The sequence below is a fragment of the Pygoscelis adeliae genome, unplaced genomic scaffold (assembly GCF_000699105.1).
Source record: "Pygoscelis adeliae isolate BGI_AS28 unplaced genomic scaffold, ASM69910v1 Scaffold827, whole genome shotgun sequence".
Taxonomy (NCBI): Eukaryota; Metazoa; Chordata; class Aves; order Sphenisciformes; family Spheniscidae; genus Pygoscelis; species Pygoscelis adeliae.
The window spans coordinates 19,075-31,515 of NW_008825094.1; the positions used below are offsets into that span (position 1 = coordinate 19,075).

Consider the following 12,441-nt stretch of genomic DNA (forward strand, 5'->3'; position numbering starts at 1 on the left):
TGTCCTCGTCCAAAGTAGGCCAGGGCACGCCACGACGGCTCTCCGGCAGACGCGGGGCAGGCAGGCGTGCCGCTTACCTGTTCTCCGGCCGCCGGTAGTCCAGCCTGCAGGTCCCACTGGTGAGACTGAAGACGGGGTGGAAGGCGCACTCCAGGCTGTACAGCGCCCGCTCTGCAGACAGCAAGGACGGCGTCAGAGCACGCCACCACCCCGGCACGCCACGCGGCCCCACCGCTCGCAAAATGGCAGTCGATTTGGCCCAGAAGACACCGATAATTGAGAGCTCTGGCACCCATGAAGTAAGCTTGCTCACACCCTAGCAAGGCACAAAGCTACTTCAGCGTACGCGGTCGCAGCAGATACCCAGGCAAGCGAGCCCTGTTCCCGTCTGTGGGCATTAGATCACGCCCTGGTTGGGAAAATAACTCTTCTGGAGGAGGTCTGGGATTGAGGCTGGTACAGCTGCCTCTGCCGCAACTATCTTCACGTAGGGAAGCCAAAGATCCTGTCCCCACTTCGCCTCCTGCCCCTCCTATCATGCTGGAGAGCACGTGCCCCGGTTACCAAACAGCACATCGGACGCCCGAGAGCGCAGCGCAGCGGTCCGAGGGGCGGCCATCCTCCAGGAGGCCTCCTGCCCCCACGCGGCCTGCGGTGCCCCGAGGAGCAGGGCCCGACATGCTGACCTGCAAGACGCTGGTCAGAGGAAGGCAAGGCAGGCCGGCCCGGAGGGTCGGGCACGCTCCCCGCAGAGGGGGTAGGCTTCCTGGAGGGTCCCTTGCACTGCTGTCTCTCGTAGCTACTAAATCAGCCCCTCCTCCTGCAAGGCACGTCCTGCAGGTGGGACCCCCCCCCATGCCCAGGCAATCCCTCCATTCGTTTTGAAGGTGAACGCTGATGCGCTTTGCCCCAGACGAGCACGTCCAGCTCTATTTAAAAGCCTCCAGCGAAAGCTGCTGGTCTGCAGGACGATGTCAGGCAGAGCGCTCGCAGTCACAGAGCCAAACCAACCCTTCTGGTTTGCTGCTTCTCTGTTGAAACGAAACCAGAACTGAAGCAAAAGCCCTCGACTGCGAATTCACAGCCCCTCTTCAGCCGAGACTTTCAGCAGGGACTTGCTCGGCACCGGCAGCGTGTGCGTGCGTGTCTGCAGACCGCTGCCCCAGCACCACCTCTCCCTCCCCGTGCCGTAACGTACTGGCAGCTGGTGACAAGCCTCGCCTCCGCAGCACAACGCCGCGCTGCCCTGCGGACCCTGCCGGGGACTCAGCCAGGCTGGAGCTTTCCACATCCCCCCTCGGCAAGCTCTCCCCCACTCAGGCTAGCCGAGGGGGGCCGACCACCTTTGCCGCTGCCCCTTCCCCAGCGGCAGGCTGAGCTGGCAGAAGGCAAAACTGCGACAGTGAAGAGCAGCAGCTCCCACCCCACCTCACCTGTGGACATCTGCTCCTCACCTCAGCTCTTACCTATGAGATCACGGGCCATCTCCTGATCCTCCTGCATCCGGCAGACGTCGCTGAGCTGCAGAAGGGAGTCCACGTGGTACGGGTTCATCTGAAGCAGCAGCTACAGAAGAGCACGAGCTTGATTACACAGTGGCACAAACCGCGGGTTTCTCGTGCGCCCTGCCTACGAGGCAAGCTCTGTAAGCGTGGCAGGGAGCCACGACACCGCGCCCGAGGCGGAGGGGCCGTCCTTGCCCCTGGCTCTGAAGGTGAAGAAATCCTGTCCGGCACCGTCAGAGCGCCAACGCTCAGACTGGAGTGCAAGGCTGGGGACACACCTCACGTGAAAGGCTAAAACTCGGGGCTAAAAGAACCCAAGAACAGTCACGCTAGGTCAGAGCGGAGGGTCCACCTCGCCCTGACTCCAAAAGCAGATGCCCGGGAAAGAGGGCGCGAAGCTGGGCACACACGATGGCTCCCAGCACGCTCTAAGCTGCCAACCGTTAGGGGTTCAGGGACCCCCACTGTCAAAGATGCCATCGATATTAATGGCGTCTCCTCCCGTGAACTTGTTCACTTACTGACCCGGGGACCTTTCCAGCACCCCAGCTCCGCGACACGGAAAGCCACCGCTTAAGCACACAACGCGAAGAACTTCCTTTTGATCCCAACCTGCCAGCTTCATCCCTGCCTCGGAAGGGCCGGCGGGGAGATCCCTCCCCGCCCCAGGCAGGATCCGAGCCCTCGATCGCAGCTTCCCCCAGGCACCTCCCTCCCAGCCGACCCGGCTTTTCCAGCGCCGAGGCCATGCCAGGCCTTTGATCATCTTCGCCGTCCGCCTCGGAATCGCTCCCAGCTCCACCATATCCTTTTGAAGGTGAGGGCCCAGAACTGCACGCAACGCTCAAGATGCAGGCAGCAGGCATAATTACCTATTTGTTTTATTCTCTATCCCTTAGCAATCCTGAGCATTTGACCAGGGCGTTTGCTTCCTCTGGGCACCGAGAGGACATTTTGACACATCTATTACAACTCCAGGATCCAGCTCCTGAATGGTAACGGATTAAAAGTATTTCTTCCCAGGCTTCAGAAGTTTAACCGCACCTCAAAAACCTCTGCATTCACTAGTCATATTACAAAAGGGCTACTTTTCCCAAGTACCTAAAACTCAGTTTCAGTATGAAAATACTGAAGCTACTTCAAATCGCCTCACAGTTTAGTTTTGGGATTCCCCCCTCCCCCCCAACAGAAAAATACAGCTTCAAAAGCTCCCGAAGTCGTACATCTGCAGGGTGCTGGCCAGCGCGGCCGCCTACGGCACGAAGCCTTTATGTTCTAGGCTGCCCCACCCCAGCGCCTTTGCCTTGGTGCCACTCGCCTGACGTTTCACCCCTTCCCTTGCTTGCTCTCAAGTTCCTTTCTAGTTCTCATTTTCGGACGAGATGGAGCACCTAGGGTCACTGGGATGGGAAAAAGCGCTCTTCACGCACTTACAACTTCACCGGCAAGACCCTTTTAACCCACTAGCGAGAGCAGAAAACACACTCACCGAGCAGGACCCCCCCAAAAAATCGTGTTTTGCATGCTGAAATCACGGCAGCAAGGCAGATCTGGGCTCCAGCTATGCGAGACCGCGGCCGTCACCGATAAACTGGTCGGGGGTTTGAAGTACTTCTGGCACGGGCGAACCCCCGTCCGTTGGATTTTACCCTCAACATAAAATTGACAGGCTAAAGCTGCAGGAGTATCTCCAAACGCAGCCAGACCCACTGAACAGGGACAGAGCCTAAAGACTAAAGTGTACCACGGAAGACCCATCCTGCTCTGCGCAGCCCCGCGAGGCTGCGTTTGAGCCGTCCTTGGGACGGCCGGCTCTCAGGTTGATCACCGCGGCACAGGAACCGCCTCGCGGCACTGACCGCGAACCCCGTGGTCCAGCCCGCAGGCAGAACTGACGAGCTGGAGAGCGCGGCGGCCGCGAGCAGGGGGTGGGAAAGTAGAAGGAAGTAAACTTTATTTAGCGGACAATGGCCTCTTTAAGAAACTTCTCCAGGGCATGTATCCGAGCTCACGTGGCCAGGAATTTCAGAGCAAAAATACCTCAATTACGGTTCAGTAGGGTGCAGAGCAATTTCGCTGTTGCTTATCGCTACAAACTACAAACGTTACCATACAGTTTAATGAGCTTGGACACACATGAAGAACTTCCAACACAAAGACTGTTTTGCTGAAATACCAAGAGAAGATACATTTTTCATCCATGCAAGAGTTTATAAATAGAACAGCTGTTAGTTTAGATTCCCATTTAAAGATCGGTTTACACACTATTTTCCCCTTTCCCAGCTGAAGAGCCGAGACAAGGGAGCTTTATTCCTACCCTTTCAGCCAAACGGTCAGTTCCTGCGGGCTCCTCTTCCAGATGGCTACCTGGCCCGCTCTCGGGCAGAGCCACCGAGGCTCGGCCACCGGCCCTCATTTGCACCAAGGCGGTCACTTATCTTACGAATAAGGTGAAAGCAGAGCTCAGCAAGCAACGCTGCCTCGCCCCACGCAGAGGAGGCACAGGGCTCTACTGCTCAAAACGAGCCTGGCAAAAAAAAAACGAGCCCACCTCCCCCGCCAGGGAAAGGGGCTGCAGGATCGCGGGAGGTAACAGCACGGGCAACCCAATTTCACAACGTACCACAATGTTGTTGGGGTCCATGGACTCCACGGCGTCCAGGAACTTGAACTGCACTTGCTGGTACTCGCGATGGTGCTCAAACGTGAAGTACTGCACTCCCCTCCTGGTGTCCACCAGCTGCATGGCAATACCTAGAGGGGGCAGGGGAGACGTGGGTACCGCTGCCGCCAGCCTGCGCGCACAGCGGCAAGAGCGGCTCTTCCGCCTTCTTGTAACGCGGAAAGCTCCTCCGCACCGCCGGGTCCAAAGCCAGGCGTGTTTTCAGAAACTCCCAGAGAATTTCACTCCTTTCCCTCTTCCCGCGAGTCAAAGTCCGAAAGCCACCTGAGAAGCCCAGGCAGCTTGCTCTCCCCGCGGATATCTCCCATTATCCAGCAAGACTGCTGTAAGAGGGGGAGTACCCATCACCCGCTACCTCCGACAGGAGGGAAAAAAACCAGCTCAGGTGCTAAGATACAATACAACAGAGTTCTCCCTGTTGAGAAAGGGGGTATTTCCATCAGCTGACGAGCAGTTCCCTTTCTGCATCAGCCAGGGTGAAGCCTGGGCCTGGTAGCTGATGAAAGCAGCTCCGGTTTTCCGCGCACAGAGGCCCTAGGAAAAGCCAGGCTGGCAGGAGCGGCCGTCTGTGCCAACGTGGGCACGGGACTGAGGTGCCCTGTTGGTTGGCGGCAGCGCGGTGCTTCGGGAGGCGGCGCCGAAAGCCTCACCTGTTTTGCTGTAGCGCGGCCAGGTGTTCTTGGGAGCCGTCAGCCACGTGCTGCGGACGTACTGGCGCTGCCTTTGCCTGGGCCTGAGGAAATAAACGCGAGAGATCAGAGTTTCTCCGTACTAACAGAACGAGGAGGGCTGAAACCAGCCAGAAAAAGGATGATTCAGGGGAAAAAAAAAAAAGAGATCCAGCTTCTTCCCCTGCTGCAGCCCTGCCACACGGAGCTTTTGCCCAGAGCTTTAACATGTTTGCCTTCAAGACACAACGTACCTTCGCTCAGGCTCTGCCTTACTCCAACCATTCCTTTTTGGGCCATCCAGTGCCTCCAGCGTTTCCACTTCAATAGCTTCTCTTCCCTGTTTTTATTCCTGCCAAGTTCTCAGCTGCCTCTGCTTCAAACAGCTTCCCAGGTCCAATTAAGAGAGCCCCATATCCCTCTGACTCATCTCCCTTCCCAGCAGTGCCTCCAAATGTCAACTGATTTAGTTTAAGCCGTACTCACAAATGCAACCAATTTATCGGTTCAGGGCAGGAGGAATTCAGAAATCAAGGCCACTCTAAGAAAGTCACGTCTCCTCAGTAAGGGACTGCTACTTCTTCCTCAAGCACTAAATATTCTTCCACAGACTCTCTCAGACAAGGCTTCCGCTTCCACCATCACTGCTCTGAGCTTATGCCCTTCTTACGTGCACATTTTTCAACCAGCTCGTGAAAGCAGGGATCTCTGGATAACGCTGACCACAGTGCAACGGGTAATTGCACAGAGACCTCACACCCAAGAAGCAGTGGGTTCCCTGGGCCCCTGAAAACAAGTGCACGAGACCCTCTGGAGAGTATTCGGGGTCCGCTCTGTAAGACATCAGAGACTTTGGAATAGCAACAAGCGACAAATGCTGGAGAAAGAAGAAAAAAAATAAAAAAATCCTAGAGTCTATACTCTATGAATTTGAGTGAAAGGACTTCAGAAGGGTGTTTGACAGTAAACGAGAGGGGAAATGAGCAGAAGAAAAAACAAACGCTAGCAAAAGCCTGGAGAAGTCTTACTCCCCCCCTCACACATATCACAAAAAAATATTCTCCTGTCCCAACAAGCGGCTAATTCTAAATGAGTTGAGACGCCCTGACCCCTGGATTCCCTGCCCAGGTGTGGCACTGGGGGCTCAGTAAGCCCTACACCAAGGGAAGGACAGACACGCCTTGAAAGGCTTTAATAGTAAATTCTGGACTAACCTCTGATCACCAAGAACAGCGCGAGCCCCGAAGTATCTCTTCAACTCGTTCTCTGGATTCAAGTTTCTGAGAAGGTTGAAACAAGAAGGAAAAGCTACCGTCAGTTAAACACAGCCAAAAGTCTCACGCTCGAGTCTTCTCCATCAGCGCCGACTGTTCTGAACCTTGAACTGTCTCTGGCCAAGCCCCTGACCCGTCACACACACCAACTGATCTGACACGACAAACCGAAAGGAGCCTAAAAACGGTCAGAACAGGAGGCATCAAAACCCTTGTTCAACCAGACGCACGCTTCCGTCGTGCTCTGCTCCGAAACAGCGCCCAGCTGGGGAATACTTCTGCTGCCCTCTCCAGGGCAGCTGGAGCCTTGGTCTGGGATACTCCCAGGACAGCCGCCGTTCAGGAGAGCACGCTCGGGCCACGCGCGCCTGGAAAACACGAGATACCTGCCGCCGAGTCTAGCGGTGGCAGCCTGCAATTTGGGGCAAGCACCATAATCGCTGCACGGAGGCTGGCAAGGATTAAAATACATTTTTTTTTAATACAAAGATCTTGCATCGAAGCATGACACCACCTACGGTTTTCTTGAGCTAACGTTTGGCCCAGAGAAGGGAGGCGTATTTGAGGGGTTTCTCTCTGCCATCCAGCAAGCAGGGCTGGAAGAGAGGGAGTGGGAAAGCTGAGATCCAGCGCTGCCAACCCTCACCCACTCGGAGATTATCCAGCTCTCAAAGGTACCCGAATAACGTGTACTTGACCAGAGATGTCACTGAGGCTTAAAACCACCTCTAAGATAAACAAACATTCCTGCCTTTACTGACGTGTCCCTGAACAGGCTGCGCTACAGCACCGAGCGCCCGCCAGCCCAGACTCGGCTTTGACCTTTCAAAACCCGGACCGCTGAAGTTGTCCCAGCTACACGTTTAAACGCCTTCTCCAGAAACAGAAAGAGCTGCCAGTGCCTGCACCAGCCCAGGGCTCCGAAACACGCTGGACCCGCCAGCCAGCCCATTCCCAACATCCCCGGGCATTACAGGTCTCGAACCCCACGCCAATTCATTCTTCAGCTCCTGGACGTGCTTGGCGCTTAGTCCACTTTGTTGACAGTGACAGGCAGGAAAGGTTAGACAAGTCTAACCAGCCTTCCTGGCGAAATTAGCTCCTGGCGCTGCCCAGCCCTCCTCGCAGGACAGCACGTGCTGTACTGGGGCTTGCTGCTCACAGCGCCCGGCCTGAATGCAGCCGGTCAGCCGGCCGGGTGAGTTCGATCGCAACGCTTGATGCGCCAGGGCTCTCTGCAGAGATTCTCCTACTGACTCACGGAGTATTTTAGGCTGGAAGGCACCTCTGGAGGTTAACCCGGTCCAGAGGCCCACTCAAACCAGGCATGACAGCAGAGAATACCAATCGCTGCTCAAAACCGAACACAGCTCCAAGAGCAATGGTTAGAAATGGGGCTGTGCACAACCATTACCACAACCCCCTTCAAGCAAGGTCCCGAATTCACGGCCAGATCACGCTGGTAGGCTCCCAACTCCCTTCCTCGGGGGAACAGATATCCCTGCCGCGCCCAGGGCCAAAATCAGGACGGAAGCGAGCCCTACCTGTGCTCTACGTAGAGCAGAGGCCTGCTGTCAGCGATAATTCCGCTCTGGGTTTGCTGCGATAGCCCATTGGTATCCTCAATCTTCTCCAGCAGGCTGTCGATGTCTTCCAGGTCATTGTCTTCCTTGAGATAGACAGGCACACGCGAATACGAGGCAGTTATTACAGAACGAGTCACCACGGCACGCAGGTCACCCAGCAGAGATCGCGCCCAGCTGCCTCCGGGTCCTTCGGCTCACCCCGATCCCCCTGCGATACCGGTGCAGCCCCTACTACCCGCCCTGCGGCTGCCCCATTGCCCACCTCGGCCGCGGCACACGTCCTGAGTCTTACTGAGGCCTCCTGCTCTGCACCCAGCGCCCTTTATTCCCTCGGGAATCCCACCCAGAGCCTGCCTTCCTCGTCCAACCGCCCCCGAAAGGGCTGGCTGCTGTTCTCCGCTCGCTCAAGGTATCATGACAGCGTGAAGTTGCTCTTCACACAATCACGAGTCCGAACATGCCGGCAGAATATATCCAGCGCGGGCAAGAGCCGGCCGCAGGAGCCCTTCCCAGCCTAACACAAAGCTCACGAGTCTGCGTGTGCCCGGTCTCTGGTCCGCCCCTTCCCACCCAGCCTTCGCCGTGCTTCGGTTTATTTGTACTGCAATCCCTGTAACACCACGGAACGCCGGGGTACCGATTTTCATGATGAACATTCAAATAATCAGCCTTTACTGCCTGCTTTCCATGGCAACACTACGTTACTGCTGTGACCCTTGTAATAAGGTATCAAACGCTCACATGATTTTAACCCCGCTCTCATGTATTGCACTCTCACTTTCCCCTCTTCTAACAATGCAAAGAATATACCCAGCAGCGCACACTCAACAGCCGTAGAACACTTTTATCCTGATTTTCCTCTATTTCTTCCTCCACAAATAGCAAGTGACGCGCTTCTTACGCGGCCGTTTCACATCCTCCTCATGATGTACGTGGGTGGAACACAGAATTCCATTCACGACACCCAAATAGCACTGCGAGCTTGCCTTTTCCAGCTAAATATAGCCACTCCGCACGGAGTGGATACAGGAAAAGTTTATAATGTGTTTTGCATGTAAGTGCCTGAACAAAGGTAGCATTATCTCTAGCTAGCAAATCAAACCGCCTGGTCCTGGGTATGAAGTCTCCCTAGAGCCTACAGCTGGCAGATGTCACCCTATTGCTCGTTATTCTCGGACTGGGAGAGGACACGGGCTCTGTGATCGGGTTCTCCGCCTTCGTTAACTCGCTCCGAGCTCGCCCAGCCGAATTCCCAGGGAGGAGGCAGCCAGGCGGGCACCCACGCCGGAGTCACGGCTCACCCACCATTCAGCCGTACCGTGGCGAGCCGTACGCTCACCCATACCAGCGTACCGTGGCTCAGGACGTCTAGCAAAGGATCTCCCCCGAGTGAATAGTTAAGACTCTTAAACCTCAGCAGAAAACTAGCTCCCACTTGAACTTTATTTCTGTTGAATTTAAAAGACCAGTGACTGCCCGGTCTCCTGGCTTAGGCCAAGTAGATAAAGTGCATTCAAGCATACGCATTTGTCTCCTGTAGTTTTATCCGCAACAAAACACAGACACCGGCTGACGTTCTCGCCCCAAGCACGCTTCCTTAGGGGGGGACAGCTTAGTCGGAGAGAAATCACTGTCCCCTCGCTCCCGTCATCGCCGAGGGGATGGAGCAGCTCCCACGGGAAGAGCGCTTGGCCGCGCATTTGCTGGCAAGGCGCTAGCAGACGCTCCCGCCAGCGTTCAGCGACTCGATGTCAGGCTACAGAGAAGGCGCGCGGCTGCGCACGGCGGAGACGGGAACGGGAACGACGGCTGGCAGCGAGAGCCCCGCGTGGCTCTGCAGAGCCGGGAGAGCTGCCTAAGTAGGGCAAGGAAAATAGAAGGAAAATGCAAAAGCCCTGGCGCGGTACCCCCTCCCGAGCGAAGCCTCGAAGGGGAGATGAAAGAAGACGCCGCTGCGAGGATTTCGGCTCTAAGCATCCGCAGCAGAGCCGCGCCAGTCCCGGCGGCTTGAAGGAACACAGCCAAAAGCTGCTGTTGCCATTTGGTAATTTTAAACGAGTACAACGCAAAAAGGAGCATTTTTGCCTCAAAAACTTTTCTGCAGCCGCCTCAGAGCAGCCGCTTTGTCAATCCCAACGCAGAAATTAGCACAGCCACTAACTCGGAGCAAGCGCAGACATACCAGAGTCTCCCCTGCTGAGGTTTTCTTGGTTTTCCTTTTCTTTCTTTTCTTTCGTGGCTTGTCACTCAACACAGGCTGCAAAGAGACAGGGGACAGCTGTCAGAGCGTGCCCGGGGACCACAGGGACGAAAGCTCCCCCGGGGAGCAGCACGCCAGGAGGACCCTGAAACGAAACCAACGTTCATCCTTTCAACTCTGTCAGCGAGTGGAAGTTAAGACACAGGGAGAAAACGGAGGAAAGCACCACAGGTTTACAAACGCAAGGGTTAAATCTCAGCCGACCTTCATATCAATGTCTGAGACTACAAAATCGGGCAAGAAACTCTTTAGGTCTGCCAGGTGAGGAAGAAACCTTTCAGCCCTCCTTCACCCCCTGGAATAAACTTCACTTCTGTCTGTCTAGCGAGCGTGACGCTGCCATCGGTCACGCCGATTTCCGCAGAAGCCAACAGCTGCCTGAAAGCACCACGCAACACAGGCTCCTCTCGCTGCCGACGCAGCTACTTCAGCTCACGATGCCGTGTGGCGTTCCCTAACGCGACAGGCACGCTGCTGTCCACGCCGGCTCTTCCCCAGGGCGTACGGAGCTAAAAAAGCACATTCCCAGGATCCACGCAGGTAAAACAGCGAGCGACAGCGTTACCTGAACAACCCCACGGCTCCCGAGCCCATTTCAGAACCGGGGGAACGTGCAGCCCCGATTTGGCTCTATCAAACGGCGGGGGGGCGCCTGCCGAGGGCGCCCACGATTCTACCCGGGAAGGTCTGAGAGAAGCAGCAGGTGCACCCTGCAGTGCTTACGCAGCAAATACACCGGGTCAGGGCCCGCTGGAGCCACTGCTCACGCGGGGACCGACCGAGCAGAGCCCACACCCCACATCCAGAGCATTCCCAAGCCCCTGGGCGGGCTGAGGCCACCAGCACAGCTGGACCGCGCACAGACGGTGGTCTTTGCTCCTCTGGCCGCACCGCCTGGCACCCAAAACCCACGGGCACACACCCCACAGGCTGAGCCCTGACGGGTGAGGCCAGGGGGCCGATCCCCCTTCACTCCCCGCCATCCTCATCTCCAGTAAGACATGGGCTAGGCTCGCAGTGTCCAATCGTTAACTAAAGCGCCCCTTTCCTTACGTGCTTCTGCAAGGAGACACGCCTGAGCTGACACAGACCACAGGAGGGAATCTTAACGCAAAACAACAAAATGCTCCAGAAAAGAACAAGTTCAGTGTTTTCGTTTACATTGCTTGGAGCCTTCACCTCACCCACTCCAAAACAAACGCTCCACTCAGCATTCACCCACCAGCCCAGCCCCACGTACGGTGCGCAGCTCAATTAATTGTGCGGCGAAGGGAGCAGAGAAGCAATCTCCCTTTCAGAATCCCAGGGCGCTTTCCGTCCCGGGCGCTGCGCCTGACCGCAGCGCTCGCGAGGACACAGCACAAGGTCTTCCTCAGGAACCTCCCCTCTGCGCCCGTAAGATCTCCCCGAATCCCAGGCACAAACCCAACGCTCAGCATCAAACTGCTCGTTCTCCCCCAGATCTGGAGCCCTGAGTACCCGGGTTTAAGCTCCCTCCCCCGAGGCTCACGTCCTCAGCCTCTGACAAAACCCAGGGGCGAGGGAAAAGAAACGCACTTGCCCGGCACCGCAACGCTCCTCAGCGCACGCAGAGGCAGGGAGGCGAGAAACCTTCCCTCTGCACCCCACGTGGTGTCCGCCATCACCACCAGATACCTGCGGTTCAGTTACCGTTTGGTCCGGCCGCTCCGCCTCCTCCCCTCCTCCCTGCCCGTCGCCTTCGGCCTCTTCGGTTACAGCCCCTTCGTTCTTCCCCCCCGCTGCATCCCGCTCGCTGAGCCGGGCATCCGCTCCTTCCTCTCTGGGTGGCGGCTCATCCTCCGACTCCTCGGCGGTGATCTGCGCAAACAGACGGACAAGCTGCAGGAACAGCCGGCGCGGGGCGGCGCTCTGCCCTCTCCTGCGCCCAGGGGACAGAATTCCCCAGGGATCTAACCCGTTCCGCTCCCACCTGCAAACGGAAGAGAAAAAACAGCGCAGGGCTCAGCTGCCCGACTGGCTTCTCCAGCGGATGGAGGGGGACGACCCCTCATTTCAAGCGTGTCGCCCAGCGGGCGCCCGAACAGCCCCGCCACCCACCCCCTCGCCAGACGGGGGGGCACAGGGCCACAACGACGCGTCCACTGCGCCGCACGGCCGGCAGGAAAGAAAAAAAAGCACGGCCCTACCCGGACTCTGCTCTTCCTTGGGAAGAGCCTCCAAAACCAGCCTTCCCGACACTTGCCCAAGCCAAGCCTCGGGGAAGGAGAGGGAACCGCTGGGGCTGGCCAAGGTGCCCAGAGAGGAAGGCCCAGGCTCTGTCACCCCAAGGCCCCGTCTGCGCCATCGGGGCCCGCCTGACCCCCGACCTCCAGCACCGGGACCTTGCGGGGCTGGGAAGGCGGCAGGAACGTTCTCAAACACACCTTCGCCCACTGCTTGACCACCCCGGCACTCGGGCCCGGCTCTGGCAACGCCCCAAGCCA

At 57.2% G+C, this 12,441-nt stretch overlaps 1 protein-coding gene across 1 annotated transcript in view; it reads right to left on the reverse strand.

Annotated features, from left to right (window-relative positions):
• TCF25 (transcription factor 25 (basic helix-loop-helix)) overlaps positions 1–12,302 on the reverse strand; it is a gene marked incomplete at its 3' end in the record, with an annotated part of 16,733 nt that extends 4,431 nt beyond the window's left edge. Inside the window, exons 1-9 of the mRNA XM_009326998.1 lie at positions 12,145–12,302; positions 11,648–11,927; positions 9,899–9,973; positions 7,675–7,799; positions 6,071–6,136; positions 4,839–4,921; positions 4,129–4,259; positions 1,467–1,566; positions 78–171 (exon numbers count right to left, since the gene is read on the reverse strand). Coding sequence (XP_009325273.1) covers positions 78–171; positions 1,467–1,566; positions 4,129–4,259; positions 4,839–4,921; positions 6,071–6,136; positions 7,675–7,799; positions 9,899–9,973; positions 11,648–11,927; positions 12,145–12,302 — 1,112 coding nt within the window. The remainder of the gene's footprint in view (positions 1–77; positions 172–1,466; positions 1,567–4,128; positions 4,260–4,838; positions 4,922–6,070; positions 6,137–7,674; positions 7,800–9,898; positions 9,974–11,647; positions 11,928–12,144) is intronic.
• Positions 12,303–12,441: the final 139 nt, after the last annotated feature.